The following is a 15,672-nucleotide window of genomic DNA, read 5'->3' as shown; positions in this document are numbered from 1 at the left end:
AGAAAAAGCATAACACAGTTGCTTAATAAGTGCCCAGTGTTTCTCCTATCAGCATTCAGGAGCACGACTATCCAAGTGGTGTGTCAGTTTTATTTGAGCGCTCTGATAGGTGATATGTTTGGGGCAGTGAGGCGGCAAATTGAAAATATATGCTGAAGTGCTGTGATGTATTCAAGTTCATTTCTCTGAGACGGGGGGAATCTAACAACCCGAGTAAGGAGGGGAGGGGTGGCATCTTCCTACTCATTCCGAATGCGTGCGTGCGTGCGTGCGTGCATGTCAAAGCACACAGATGCACGCACGCAAGCACGCACTCACTCACGCACGCACATATGTGTGCTTTGACAGTGACAGAGACACTGACGCAGCAAACCAATGAACTCACTCACTAGCTGGCATTGGACGCACGGACGCACACACACACACACACACACACACACAGACCTGTCAAACCTGATTCTAAAGTGACTGTCTGCAATGACAGTAGGCTGACTCAATGAACTCTGTGGCAGGAATGCACAAGAGTCTGTCTTTATAGAGAAATAAACTTGACTCTGTACCTCTGTGTGCGTGTGTGCATGCCCTGGTTTGTGTGCATGCAGTATATGTGGGCGTGTGTATAGTTTTTTGTCTTATGAGCTCTGTTCCTGAACCTATCCGCTATGCTCTGAGCTTGTGTGTTTGCGTGCCAGCGTGTGAAGGTGTTCATGGCTGTGTATTTACGACGTGCCTGTGAACGTGTTCTTGTTTGTGTGGTTGCCTGCGAAGGTATTCCTATAAGCCATACAAAATGGAGTTCCTTCCAGCGCTTTCACATTCTCTACAGTTTATTTATGTTGACATCACAATGGGTTGTTGTTGTGTAGATGTGACTGGCACAGAATTTATGATGGATTCTCCACTGTCTTCGGCATGCTGCTGTTACTATCGTCGCCGTGCGTGCGTGCGTGTGCGTTATTCCTACTGTGAAATTCTTGAGGTGAGTGTGCTCCAGAGTTATAGCTGCGTTCTGCCAGCTTACCACTGGAGTAGATTTACAGGCCGGAGCTTCTGTGATAGCAACGGTACAAACACACCTGCAGGCACAGGAATGCATTAAAGGACAACTAAACTCTGGGAAACCGATGAGAGGACTCAGGGGGCTGACCTGATTTAACACCACCGTCACCTGAGAACGTGGAATAATAATCGTTGCACAATCATCACAATGGCTGTTACAGCACAGTCTGAGTTGTGTTTAGGAAGCCATCCAATAAGAATCACTGATACAGCGCTTTGTGCAATTATAATTGCCATTATGAATCTGTCCAATCTGATTTATTATTTTCTTCCAAACTGTCCAAACCGTATCACTAGTACAAAGCCATCCAATCAGAATCGCCATTACAAAGCCATCGTGTAACAATCAAAGTGATCCAATCAGAATTGTTAGAAAACCATACAGCCAGGACTGCCATATAAGTGCCATTACATTTAGCTCCAACCAATCACAATCTCTATATCATTAACCTCCCGAGTCCTTACAGAATAGGTGATATGATCGTAATGGTGAGCATGTGTGTATGATGAGATGGCAGGTTTAATGTAGCTTGTGATGGGTCCTTGTGATTCTGTTTCATTATTATTGCAGTACTGAGATCTACGCAGTATAGCAGCATATTTTTGTGCAAGAGAGAGGCACGGCAGAATGTTGGGTTGAGCGAGGCAGAGAGAGACTAGAGACAGTACCCCGGTGAGCAGAGAGAGAGAGAGAGAGTACCCCGGTGAGCAGAGATTGTGTGACCTGCTGTCAGAGAGCAGACATCACAGGGGGAAGCTGGCTCGCATGTCACAGAGACAGAGCATCCGCGGCTTAAACGATAAGTCCTGTCACTGGGTCACTCTCCTGTCTTTTCTCTCTTCTTAGAAAAAAAAAATATATAGTTTTGGGCTTTGTCTTGCCGTCTTGCCTCTCCTCTTTTCGCTCCCTTTAAGTGCTGCAATCATCTCATTTCCTGTAACCTCGCTGCACTTCTGGGCACCAGGCTAGCGTGCACATTTTACACCTGGGTATTTGTTAAGGCAGGTGTCCTTTTGAGACCTACGTTTGTCTCGGAGAGACGAACCATTCCTCATTTTCCTTCCACCACGTACATCATTTGGAAGTCGTGGCTCATCGGCCGTCCATTTGCATTTTGCGATGAATATGGCTCGCTGCTTTGCATAGCAAATGTGTTGGCCTGTTCTCTCTGTGACAGCATCTATTCAAAACCCATCTCTATCACAAAACCTCATTTTTTATCCCAAGAGACTCACAGCAGTTGTTTGGCTTCGCTCCCTTTACAGGGATAACAAATGAAACCGAGAGATGGAAACATTTGCGCTGGTGGTATTCTGCACCCATCTCCTCCTCGCTGTGTTTTTCTGCCCCCGAGACCAGCCTTGTAAAATCTCCCATTAAAACACAGTCTGAGCCCTGCCATGTTTTGGCTGTGCAGCACACGCCCCACCAAATATTCTTTTTGTGAGCCCAGAACCCGAGAAGAGATTAGATGGGTGTCCACAAACCATGTGTGCTGACATCTCAGTGCTGTGATCTGCTCGACAGGAACACTGGCTGAATTGCATCTGAAGGCCTCGCCATAGGGGCTGAAAAAATTCAACGGAATTGAGAGAGAGAGAGAGAGAGAGAGAGAGAGATAGAGAGAGAGATGGTGGTGTAAATGTATAAGGTAATGATATTTATTGATCAGACGCTGTGCTGAATTATAGGATATAGAAGCTGGCCGATATAGTACCAAAGTCCCTGGGCCACGGATTGGCCTGAATAGACCACGTTTTAAAAAACGGGGATGCATTATAATCGGGGACTATACTATGTGACATGTTCAATGTTCTTTTTCCACAAATTAGTCTTGAAAAAAATGAGAAAAAAAACCTAGATTTCCCTGGCGATATCGTCCCTGATGATATTCAGTGCGCCGTGAGATTTTGACTTCATGGCTATTGGTTTGTCTTGGACACAAAAAGAGGGACTTGAGTCTATAGTCGCGGCACTCTTCCAGGTGTGGCATGGTGAAATACTGGCGCTTGCACTGGCGTACAGTAGAGCATGTTGGCCGCTGTCTGATCCATACTGGTGATTCCAGGTTTGCGAAAACATTGTGAAACTGGCTTACAGTACATGACTGGTTAAGACTGATATGAGGTTAATAAGGGAATTACGTGGCCGGTTAAGACTGAGATTAGGGTTAGATTTAGCCACTACGGTTGGTAAAAGTCGGACAACGTGACCAACCGGACAATGGCTGACAACAATGTGAGTTGAAATGTGGAAATGTGACCAAACTGGCTGCATTGAATGGTGGTGATAACGGCTGATGACGGGACATTAAATACGGAGATAATATCCGGACCCACTCGATCGAGCTGTCGGGTTGGCACGCAAACACAGTACAGTACTCGGGTTGCAAGGCATTTGTGGCTCAGGAAAGCACCTGTAGACATTTTACCCTGTCTACCCTGCATTTGTTTGCATGTGGTTGAGTGTCAACTATACCAGTATATACATCTTAATGAAATGTCACAAGGGCCCCTTTGGCCTTGTCTAAGTCCCCGTGATCTTATACATTAAAGCATCACACATGCAGAAACACCCATGGACAGTGGACACACTCCCATCATCATCATCTCCATCCAGACTGCAGTGCTTTGTTCCTCAACTCCCTGCAGCAGTTCAGTTCACTTTCAGTCTGACTGCATCACTGTTTCATTTGAGGGGAGGCCGGCCGCGGTACAGGTACTTAGTACAGCAGGTGCATTCTCCCACTGAGGCAATCACAGCCTCTGGCGCCATGCTCCAAACACCACTGCCTCCCTCCACAGCCAATCACATGCCTCCGGCGCCATGCTCCAAACACCACTGCCTCCCCAGCCAATCACATGCCTCTGGCGCCATGCTCCAAACACCACTGCCTCCCTCCACAGCCAATCACATGCCTCCGGCGCCAGGCTCCAAACACCACTGCCTCCCCATAGCCAAGGCTGGATGGGGAAGCACAGATCTGGCTGATAAAATACTTGGCTTGGAGGTGGGGAGGAGAGAGAGAGAGAGAGACAGAGAGATGTGATGGAAGGAGGGGACAGGGAAGAAGGGACTTGGGGAATATAAGTATGGAAAGGGAAACTAGAGAGAGAGAGAGGCATGTTTCTCATAAAGTGAGTGCTGTTTTGGCTGGAGGGTTGTGTTTTGTGCAGATGTGTGCAAGGTTTTTTGTGTGCTTTTTTTTTTAGTTTTTTCCGATGGAGAATGTACCGTACGCCTCATATCACATAGGCTACGGCTCCCTTTGTACAGTATACACTCTCAGACTTAAATTAAAGCTCATTCCATTGCAGACGCCATCAGTATGCTTCCCGTGCCCCCCCCCCCCATCCCACCCCATCCCACCCCCTCCATCCCATCTCTCTCTTCTCTCGTCTCCATTCATTTATTTCTCAAGTCTTTGACATTTTTCAATTCTCCACTCGTCTGGAATCTTTTGTCTCCTGATCCCTGGATGTGCTCCACTTCAAGTCAACCCACGCCGCAAAATCCTGGGTGTAAATGTGGTCCTTTACTTGTCCAATCGGGGTCCATTTCTGCACTCTCCAGATTAAATTAACACAGATGATTTTACTGTGCTTGTGCAAGGAATGAACACCGGCTACTTTATACTTCGTGTGTGTGTGAGTGCGTGTGCGCACACACACACGCCCAGGCATACTTGATAAGGGGGGGGACTTTTATAAGCATGCACAATGCAGCCTCACATACTCTTATCTCTCTCAGAGGGAGTTAATGAGGATCTCACACGTGTGCGTGCACGTCTGTGCGCACTCACACACACACACACACACACAGCTATCTTCTCATTCCACCTAGAGTCTGACAAACAGCACAGCGAGGCTTCGCGGCGTGCCAAGGCTTGCATATTTTTTTCTGTTTTTAATCATCTTTTGAGGAAGGACAATGTAACAGTGTGTGACTGCAGTTCGCTATCACACTCATGAAGGAGGCCTTCTTTCCCTTATCAGGACAGCTGACCACGTATACTCGCACACACAGAAACACACACACACACACACACGCACACACACATGCACGCTGCCGCCACCGCCACAACCCGAAGGCCTCCACCATTATCCGGCTTTGGCTACTCTGTCCCTTCTGTCAGTTCCAGTGTTATGGATACATTCGAAGCGAAACAACTCTGTGTCTTATCACCTCTTGATAAGGTGGCCGAGGAGATGCGGGTTATCACAGGATGGGGGGGGTGGGGGGGTGGGGGGTGGGATGTGCGTTTAATCGATTTTTCATTTCTGGCAGTTGGCCCCCAAGGTCAGAGAATGGACTCGCCGGCCGCTCCAGTTCATTCTTTCCCCCCCGGTGAATAATGGCCTTCAGTCTTCAGGCCCATTCATTGGAGGAGCTCGCCTCAAAATGTCTTCATGAATCAAGTTATACCGAATCCTCAAAAACGATGAATGTTAAAATGAACTGGCTTTGTTTTTTTTTGTGTTTTTTTTCCCGGAACATTGTCGTTGCTGCTGTTTTATTACCGTGTGACTTTGCAGCATATTAAGCACTTGTTTTGTCTTGTTTGTTTTTCCCCCCGTGGAACGAGCAAGGGCAGTCAGCGGGGAACGCGTTTCCCCTCCACAGACGCCTGGCGTTTTGTCCTACAGTATACTGTATGACCAGAATGATCCTTTTAACTTCTAACTCCGAAGGGCACACGCACACACACACACACACACACGCGCACACACACACACACACACACACACACACACACACACACACACACACACACACACACACACACACACGCACAACAACATGGCCGCTGCATGCTCTTGCTGTTGCTTATCGTAGAACCGGCGGTGAAAAAAGTAGCTAAATAAAAGCATCAATGCTGCAATATACTGTAGACAAGTCTGGAACTCAAAATGTACTCGAGTAAAAGTGCAAAAGTATTGGCATTAAATGTACCAAAAGTAAAAGTACTCATTGTGCAGAATGTCCTGTTTCACATAAATGTAGTGGAGTTAAAGTTCAATATTTGGATCCAAGATGGAGTGGAGTAGAAGTATTGGAAAATTGGTACAAATATCTCAACATTGTACTTAAGTGCAAGTATATGTACTTGGTTGGGCTGCACGGTGGCACAGTCGGTAGTGCTGTGGCCTCACAGCTATAAGGTTCTGGGTTCCACTGTGGGCGCTGGGGACGTGTTCTCTCCTCCGCATCATCAGTGCCCATACCCGAGGCGGGGTTGGCGGAAGGGCCTTTCTGTGTGGAGTTTGCATGATCTCTCCCCGTGTCCCCTAAGGTCGGAATACCCTCACAAAAAACATGCATTAATCCTGGTCTCTAAACTACCTCCCCTTGGCCAGCGTGATGGAGGGGGAAAGGAACAGGTCGGAATAACATTTTCCTCCCACACGCTATACGTCCGGCCGGGGTAAACTCCCCCCTGTCAGGTGAAAAGAAGCGGCTTGGACTCCTCATGCATAGAAGCATGAGGTCAGTCCGTTGCCCTTCCCAGGTTGGCAGAGGGCTACAAAATGGTGGGATCAAAATATAAAAATAGTAAATGTACTTCGTTACTTTCCACCACTGTGTAGAACTGGGGTGCATCTGTGGAGTACACTAGCAGTGCTCGCGTGCGCGCAGGGGGGGGGGTGGGGGGGGGGGGGTCTATATTCATCCCATCCACGGGGCCTCTGATCTGTTCCACTTTCCCAAAAGTTGCAACCTGCTGAGCTGGCGCTTCTATTTCCAGCCTATAGTGAGCACGGGCAGAGGGGTGGTGCCGAGGCGCGATGCAAACAAACACACACACACACAGGCACGCACACACACACACACACACACATGTACGCACACACACACACACACACAGGCACGCACACACACACATACACACACACAGGCACACACACACACACACACACACACACACACACACACACACACACACACACACACACACACACACACACACACACAGGCACGCACACACACACACACACAGGCACAGTACAGTACAGTACAGTACAGTAAAGGGCAAAGCAAGGAGGACTCGGCACAGTGCTTAATTGGGTTCACATGAAAGAGTTGATAAACGCCTTGTCGATAAAACGGAGTGGAGGTACAGAGAGAAGGAGTTGGACAGAATATCTCATTTTGTTGATGTCTTATCTTCAATGCATTTGGCGCGTGTGTGTGTGTGTGTGTGTGTGTGTGTGTGCGTGTGTGTGTGTGCGTGTGTGTGTGTGTGTGTGCGCGCAGATAGATTTTTGACATTTGAAGGAATTCGGAACGGGGACAACACATTAGTCCGACCTACGTGGCTGTTTAAGACTGAGGTTAGGGTTAGTGACCTACGTGGCCGGTTAAGACTGATGCTAGGGTTAGTGACCTACGTGGCCGGTTAAGACTGAGGTTAGGGTTAGTGACCTACGTGGCCGGTTAAGACTGATGCTAGGGTTAGTGACCTACGTGGCCGGTTAAGACTGAGGTTAGGGTTAGTGACCTACGTGGCCGGTTAAGACTGATGCTAGGGTTAGTGACCTACGTGGCTGGTTAAGACTGAGGTTAGGGTTAGTGACCTACGTGGCCGGTTAAGACTGAGGTTAGGGTTAGTGACCTACGTGGCCGGTTAAGACTGATGCTAGGGTTACTGACCTACGTGGCCGGTTAAGACTGATGCTAGGGTTACTGACCTACGTGGCCGGTTAAGACTGAGGTTAGGGTTAGCGACCTACGTGGCCGGTTAAGACTGATGCTATAGGGTTACTGACCTACGTGGCCGGTTAAGACTGATGCTATAGGGTTACTGACCTACGTGGCCGGTTAAGACTGATGCTATAGGGTTACTGACCTACGTGGCCGGTTAAGACTGAGGTTATATAGGGTTAGGGTTTGGGATACTGTAAGTAATGGAAAAACATAATGGAAAAAGGTATCTGGTTACAGTACGTCCGACTCCCATCCGTACGGAGCCATGGCCCATGCATGCAGGGCCATGCAGTATAAGCACCAGACTGTGGGCCTTAAGCCTTTCCCCGTGCCCGTATTTGCAGTCGTAGTCTCTCTCTCATCATGGTGAGCGAACGCCTGGACCGATAGGTCTGTGTGTGTTTGGCCCCCCCTGGGACAGGGGAGTCCGTGTGCTAGTCATTGTCTAGTCAGAGCTGGCTGGGCACATGTAGTCACAGAGAATGTAGTTAACAATGAAGTACAGTACTATACTCCCACCGTGCGTGTGTGTGTGTGTGTGTGTGTGTGTGTGACTGACTGTGTGTGTGTGTGTGTGTGTGTGTGTGTGTGTGTGTGGGTGGGTGGGAGCTGGTTCCAGTTCCCAGTCCTCTCTCCGGAGAAACGGGAGCAGTGTGCGACTGGCGTCCAGCTTCCCCACAGTGCGAGGGGGAGGCTAATTGTATTTTAATTACAAAGCCATCAAACACGCAGGAGTCAGACAGCTGCTTCCCTCCACTACCACCCACTACACACGCACGCACGTACACACGCACGCACGCACGCACACACACGCACGCACGCACACACACTTAATTTACCAGCAAAGTGGTCGCTCAATCTACAGTCGCAGCCAACCTTATCTTGTACCAACTATTAACCTGTTCCCTTGTCTTTAAGACCACACAGTAAAATCCGGAGTGTACAATCCGGAGTGTACAAACTCCGATAGGGTACAAAATGGGTCCATTTGGTTTCATGTGTACCCCTCCTCTCCCCAACTGAGATGAACACTTCGGATTCTACTTTACAGGCAGTGCAATGGAAACTATGGTTCCGCCTTTTTTCATATTTATTTGTTGGGCTTTAAGCCTTTATTGATAGGATAGTTATAGACTGACAGGCAATAGGGAGAGAGATGCCAGCGGCCCGGGCCCTTATTTATTTACTTTCTGCATTCTAAGGAATTGCATTTTTATAGCGCTTTTCCAAGTGCTCAAAGCGCTTTACAATGGTTCATTTATTTATACATTGGGAGGTGAAGCGGCGAGCAGTTCTCACTTCCACCTTTCACACACCAATAGTGGTAACCACGGGGGGGGGGGGTTCAGTGTCCTGCCCAAGGACACTTCGATATGTAGACGGGAGGAGCCGGGATTCGAACCGTTGACCCCACGGATCATTGGACGACCTGCTCTACCTCCTGAGCCACAGCCGCCCCCCAGTCGTTGCTCATTTCTAGGCGACCCGTTAACCTTTTCACACATGCTCCAGTAACAATAATGGTATTTAAAAAAAATCAAAACCTTGCTAATCCCCCCCCTCCCTCTCTTCCTCTCTCCGTCCAGTCACAGCAGCCCCCCCACCGCCGTGTGACCTTCTCCACGGCACCAGGCGGCCCAGGACCTCCAGGACCCGTCCCAGCACAGCTACTACGACAGCGGCCTGGAGGAGTCCGAGACGCCCAGCTCCAAGTCCTCGTCGGGGGGGCCCCGCATCGGGGGGCCCCTGGCCCTGCCCGAGGACCACTACGAGAGGACCACGCCCGACGGCAGCATCGGAGAGATGGAGCACCCGGAGAACGGTAAGACCAGGTGGAGACTGTTTTCCCCTCGCTCTCTCTCTCTCGCTCTCTCTCTCTCTCTCTTTCTCTCATATCAACTTCTCTTTTCATCCATCCATCCCAGCTCCCCCCCATGCATGCACGCACGCGCGCGCGCGCGCACACACACACACACACACACACACACACACACACACACACACACACGCGCGCCAGTGGTTCCCAAGCTGAAACACCCAAAACATAAAGCCCTACAGTATGTCAAAAAGCTTTCTTAAAATGGGTCCATGACCCAGGAGGCACGGTGGCGCAGTCGCTATAGCTGGTGCCTCACAGCTAGAAGTTCCTGGGTTGGTTTCACGCTGGGGACGTGTTCTCTCCTCCTTTCTGCGTGGAGTTTGTTTATAGGGTAGGTAGTACTAGGTACCCTCACAAAAACATGTAGTAATCATTGTCCCTATACTGCCTCTATACTGCCTGATGGAGGGGAAAGGAACTGGTTGGAATAACGTGTTCCTTCCACACGCTACGTCCAACCAGGTGCCCTCTGCCCTCCATCTCACATCCATCCATCCATCATATACCTGAGGGCATTGGGAGGTCATCCCAATGTGGGAGTAGTGGACAGACACACACACACACACACACACACACACACACACACATAATTATGCCGTACACCAAACACGGTACAAAGGTGTAAAAGCACCACATACACAGCCATGTATATGCTTGTACACACACATTGTGCACGCATGCACGCGCACACACACACATGCGCGCACACGCACGCACACATGCACGTGCAGCCGTGTGCGCATGAATGCACGCTTATACACGCATTGTGGAAATATTATGCTTTGTCAGCTGCTACGTTGGCTATAGGCTCATTGTATTTCTAATGAGATCAAAATAATTACCTTCTCTCTGTACCCTTATATACCTGATTTAAAAAGGTTGGTGACCCCGGGCCCAGGGGGAGGGGCCCAGGGGGAGGGGAGCGGCATAAACCCAATCAATAGACAAGATAATCGACTCCAAGTTAGAGGAATTAACATCCCAATTATGTAAATCATATCGAGTGGAAATTCCTATCAACCCAGATAAGAGATGCGCAGATTGTGCACACACATCCACAAGATCATTGATTTCTAGATCACAGATGAACCGCATCACAGCATCCGAGTTTTATTTATTTTTTATTTTTTGTTGGTGTTGGTATAAATTAGCTGAAACCGGTAACGTCCAGGTTCATAGTTCAAGGTTTCTTCATTGGTACGTCTAGAGAGAGAGAGAGAGAGAGACAGAGACAGAGAGAGAGAGAGACAGAGAGACAGAGAGACAGAGAGACATGCGTCCAGGCAGAGATAATGCTGAGGTAGGTAGAGAGCAACAGGTCTAGTAACAGGAAACTATACGGACACGTTGAAGTGAAGTGAGCATCCTAACACTAACGGTGTGAGGTGAGAGCTGTGTTGAAGTGCATCAGAGAGAGAGAGACAGAGAGACACAGAGAGAGAGAGACAGAGAGACACAGAGAGAGAGAGACAGAGATCAACAGACTCACCACTGCCCCCTAGCCCTCATCAGAGAACTGTAGGACACGGAGAGAAATGGAGAGAAACTCTCTCTTTCTCTCTCTCTCTCTCTCTCTCTCTCTCTCTCTCTCTCTCCTTCAGAACTTGCACAGGTTGCATGTACGACGTTGTACACCATCTGTAACACAATTATTCACAGCTGCACTCACACCTAGAGGTTGACACCCAGAGAGAGAGAGAGAGAGAGAGAGAGAGAGAGAAGAGCCCGGTCAGGGTTTTACCACTTAAACCTCTGTTGTTAGTGAAATGGAACTTGAGTTACAACCGTACTGTGTTGTGCGTGCGTGCGTGCATGTGTGCGTGCGTGTGTGCGTGCGTGCGTGCGTCTAGGGCCGGGGAGCTCTAGGTTTTTGGCTGCATCCTGTGGGTGGTGATCAGGGTTTTACAATCTTCCACTTTGATGGTCTACTTTAGGAGGGTGTGTGTGTGTGTGTGTGTGTGTGTGTGTGTGTGTGTGTGCGTGCGTGTGCGTGTGCGTTTGCTCAAATATACACATCAACATTCACAGAGAGCTCTTATCTTGGATGATGTTACCACTTTGGAGGCAAAGCGCTGCCTAGAGACTGATGAATCAAACCTATTTCATTTTACATGTTTCATGTTTTTCTGCATTCATAGATTAAAAGGAACAGTAGAATTATTCTATTCGATGGTTTAGTTCTATTCCACAGAATTGTCTAAAATATGTTCAATGGGTTTTTTATACTGATTTAAACTTTCCATTTGACCAAGCATCTGTGGCATTTTGAATATTGCACGTGCATGCACGCACGCACGCACGCACTTAACACGCACATTAACATTCACAGAGAGCTCTCCTCTGAATGAGTGTTGCCAAGATTGCTGTCTAGACTGATACATCAAACATGTTTCATTCAGATTGTGTGCAGAGTTTTGCTGCATTCTTTATCTAAAGCACGTCTAGGATAATAATATCATTCAGAGAATTGTATTCTGTTGTGTTCTATGGTTCAGTTCTATAGTGTTGTGTATTGTCTAGTTCAGGGGGTTTCAATCTGATTTGGGTTTCCAACATGATTTTTTGGGGGGGGATTCAAGTATCAGATCAAATATGATTATTTTGGGGGTCACAGGCGGTCCACTGGTCTAGTCTAGGCCGGTCTAGTACACATCCTGTAGTCTGTTAATGTATATTCACCAGACAGTGGCCTTGTGGTTAGAGTGTCTGCCCTGAAACATGGAGGGCGGGGTTCGATCCCTGGCTGCCGTGCAGGGCCGGGTCAGACCAAAGACTGTAACAATGGGACCCAATGCCTCCCTGCTTGGCACTCAATGGGTTGGATTGGGGGGTCGAATCAACTAATCAAATTATTCCCGAACGCGGCACAGCCTTGGCTGCGGCTCACCGCTCCAAGAGATGAGTCAAATGCGGAGAGAGAATTTCACTGCGGTAACGTGTGTGACAAATCGTTACGACTTTGACTCTCATTAACCCATTGATGCCTGAGGCCGAATCTGGGAACGCCTTCTAGGGCCTGACCTAAGGTTTCTGAAAACCTTCAAATTCTGATGATTTTTTTTTTTAAATAGTTATGTTGCTACATGTATAGCAATAGCTGATGAGACACAGAGAGCACGGCCGGCATCAAGGGTAGAACAACGTATACGTTGCACCAGGCGTCAATGGGTTAAGACGTTATATCCATTTCCACCTATTCAGTCTGATCCCATGTCAGCCTTTCCTGCTGGTAATTCAAGTTGCTTTTGAAACATAACCTTGAACAGTGTAATAAAATAAAATAAAATGTGGCGGAAGTTATGCCGTGGCAGAACAAGTACGAGATGGATTTTCTTGTCTGCCACTGACTGTGCTGCAGTCAATAGGAGCATGAGGTGAGCGCAGGCAGCCATTCTAAAACACTGACGGATACATCGGCTGAGACTGTGAGCACCAGGTGTTTATGTAAACAGAACGAGAGAGAGATATGATGAGACGAGGGAAACAACATTAGGACACCATATGCTCCTTTTTAAATCCTGCTGCGGACTTGTGTAGCTGAACACGGCCGCTGCAGCGCTGGGACTGGGAGTCTAACCAGCTAATAGAGCCTAGCAGACGTGTTCTGACTACACATAGGTGGACCTCCCCCTCTGCTCTAGTGCTGCTGCACCTCCTCCCTATTAAACCTCTCCCTCCACCAGACCTCCCTCTCTGCTCTAGTGATGCACCTCCTCCCCACTAAACCTCTCCCTCCACCAGACCTCCCCCTCTGCTCTAGTGCTGCTGCAGCACCTCCTCCCCACTAAACCTCTCCCTCCACCAGACCTCCCTCTCTGCTCTAGTGATGCACCTCCTCCCCACTAAACCTCTCCCTCCACCAGACCTCCCTCTCTGCTCTAGTGATGCACCTCCTCCCCACTAAACCTCTCCCTCCACCAGACCTCCCCCTCTGCTCTAGTGCTGCAGTACCTCCTCCCCACTAAACCTCTCCCTCCACCAGACCTCCCTCTCTGCTCTAGTGATGCACCTCCTCCCCACTAAACCTCCCCCTCCACCAGACCTCCCCCTCTGCTCTAGTGATGCACCTCCTCCCCACTAAACCTCTCCCTCCACCAGACCTCCCTCTCTGCTCTAGTGATGCACCTCCTCCCCACTAAACCTCCCCCTCCACCAGACCTCCCCCTCTGCTCTAGTGCTGCACCTCCTCCCCACTAAACCTCTCCCTCCACCAGACCTCCCTCTCTGCTCTAGTGATGCACCTCCTCCCCACTAAACCTCTCCCTCCACCAGACCTCCCTCTCTGCTCTAGTGATGCACCTCCTCCCCCCCACTAAACCTCTCCCTCCACCAGACCTCCCTCTCTGCTCTAGTGATGCACCTCCTCCCCCCCACTAAACCTCTCCCTCCACCAGACCTCCCTCTCTGCTCTAGTGCTGCACCTCCTCCCCACTAAACCTCTCCCTCCACCAGACCTCCCTCTCTGCTCTAGTGATGCACCTCCTCCCCACTAAACCTCTCCCTCCACCAGACCTCCCCCTCTGCTCTAGTGCTGCAGCACCTCCTCCCCACTAAACCTCTCCCTCCACCAGACCTCCCTCTCTGCTCTAGTGATGCACCTCCTCCCCACTAAACCTCTCCCTCCACCAGACCTCCCTCTCTGCTCTAGTGCTGCACCTCCTCCCCACTAAACCTCTCCCTCCACCAGACCTCCCCCTCTGCTCTAGTGCTGCAGTACCTCCTCCCCACTAAACCTCTCCCTCCACCAGACCTCCCTCTCTGCTCTAGTGATGCACCTCCTCCCCACTAAACCTCTCCCTCCACCAGACCTCCCTCTCTGCTCTAGTGATGCACCTCCTCCCCCCCACTAAACCTCTCCCTCCACCAGACCTCCCCCTCTGCTCTAGTGCTGCACCTCCTCCCCACTAAACCTCTCCCTCCACCAGGCCGGTCGGACGGCCCAAGGCCATATTGCCAAAGGCCAGAGAGAGACTAGACGTGCGCACGTGTGTGTGTGTAGCTGGCATTTAGCATTTTCGGCAAAAGTACTACTCGCACAGATTTTGTCCCACACTCTCACACCACTCTGTGGTCATTATGTGATCAGGATGTGTCTGTCAGATTGTTCATATTCCGTTCCACAATGATTGCCTTTCAAGGTTTGTGAGAGAGGCCCAGCTCGCTTTGCCTTGAATGCCACAAATCATGAACGCAGCGTTCAATAGCTGTGAAACTTTGCACATATTCTCCTAGTACTGTAGGTGAAGGAATGAAAAGCCACATTCCATTCCATTCCATTCCAATCGTGAGTGACTGGCTACTCGTTGGGCACACTAATGCAGAGTACAGGTGGCAGTGACACAGACACCTGATGCCTGATGGATGGAGAGATGGAGACATGGGTTGTGCCTTCTCCTGGTTTATTTTAATACAATTAATGGCCTTGTTTCACGGTACAACATAAACCAACATAAAATCGATATCATTGCGTGCACACATGCGTGTACACGGATGGAGCTAAGAATTTAAAACGGGGTGCTTAAAATAAAACACTCCACTTCAGCAATGCCTCGCATGACTTTACTAACCCTGGGTACATATAGACTGACTGTGCTATAAATCATCATCATCATCATAATCTGGTGACACGTACTGTAGGGACATAACACACACCTCTATGTTGAGAGACAGGCTTTTATTGAGGGAGCTGTGTGTGTGTGTGTGTGTGTGTGTGTGTGTGTGTGTGTGTGTGTGTGTGTGTGTGTGTGTGTGTGTGTGTGTGTGTGTGTGTGTGTGTGTGTGTGTGTGTGTGTGTGTGTGTGTGTGTGTACGCTCACACATGTGTGCGCACACACACACACACACACGCGTGCATGGATATAAATGCAGGAGGTCTGCCGGTCAGAGGCAGCGGATAACAGAAATGATCCCGTCAGGAAACAGAGTCGATAACCTTCTGACGGAGCGGTCAGAAGAAGTGTCAGACAGACTGGTTATGTGTCTCCAAAAACCAGAGCAAAGCACTGAAACATCACTTCCTGTCAAGATT

The 15,672-nt window shown here is 49.2% G+C and overlaps 1 protein-coding gene across 3 annotated transcripts in view; it reads left to right on the top strand.

Annotated features, from left to right (window-relative positions):
- The window catches only part of pcdh1b (protocadherin 1b), a 249,091-nt gene that overhangs the window by 158,025 nt on the left and 75,394 nt on the right, over positions 1 to 15,672 (top strand). For 2 of the 3 annotated variants that reach the window (XM_080774557.1, XM_080774558.1), the window contains exon 4: positions 9,352 to 9,587. In XM_080774557.1, coding sequence (XP_080630683.1) covers positions 9,352 to 9,587 — 236 coding nt within the window. The remainder of the gene's footprint in view (positions 1 to 9,351; positions 9,588 to 15,672) is intronic. The other variant, XM_080774556.1, reaches the window with a different exon arrangement.

This window comes from Protomyctophum bolini (assembly GCF_963924005.1).
Source record: "Protomyctophum bolini genome assembly, chromosome: 10".
Taxonomy (NCBI): Eukaryota; Metazoa; Chordata; class Actinopteri; order Myctophiformes; family Myctophidae; genus Protomyctophum; species Protomyctophum bolini.
Note: the sequence above shows the minus strand (reverse complement) of the source record. Positions and strands in the feature narration are given on the sequence as shown.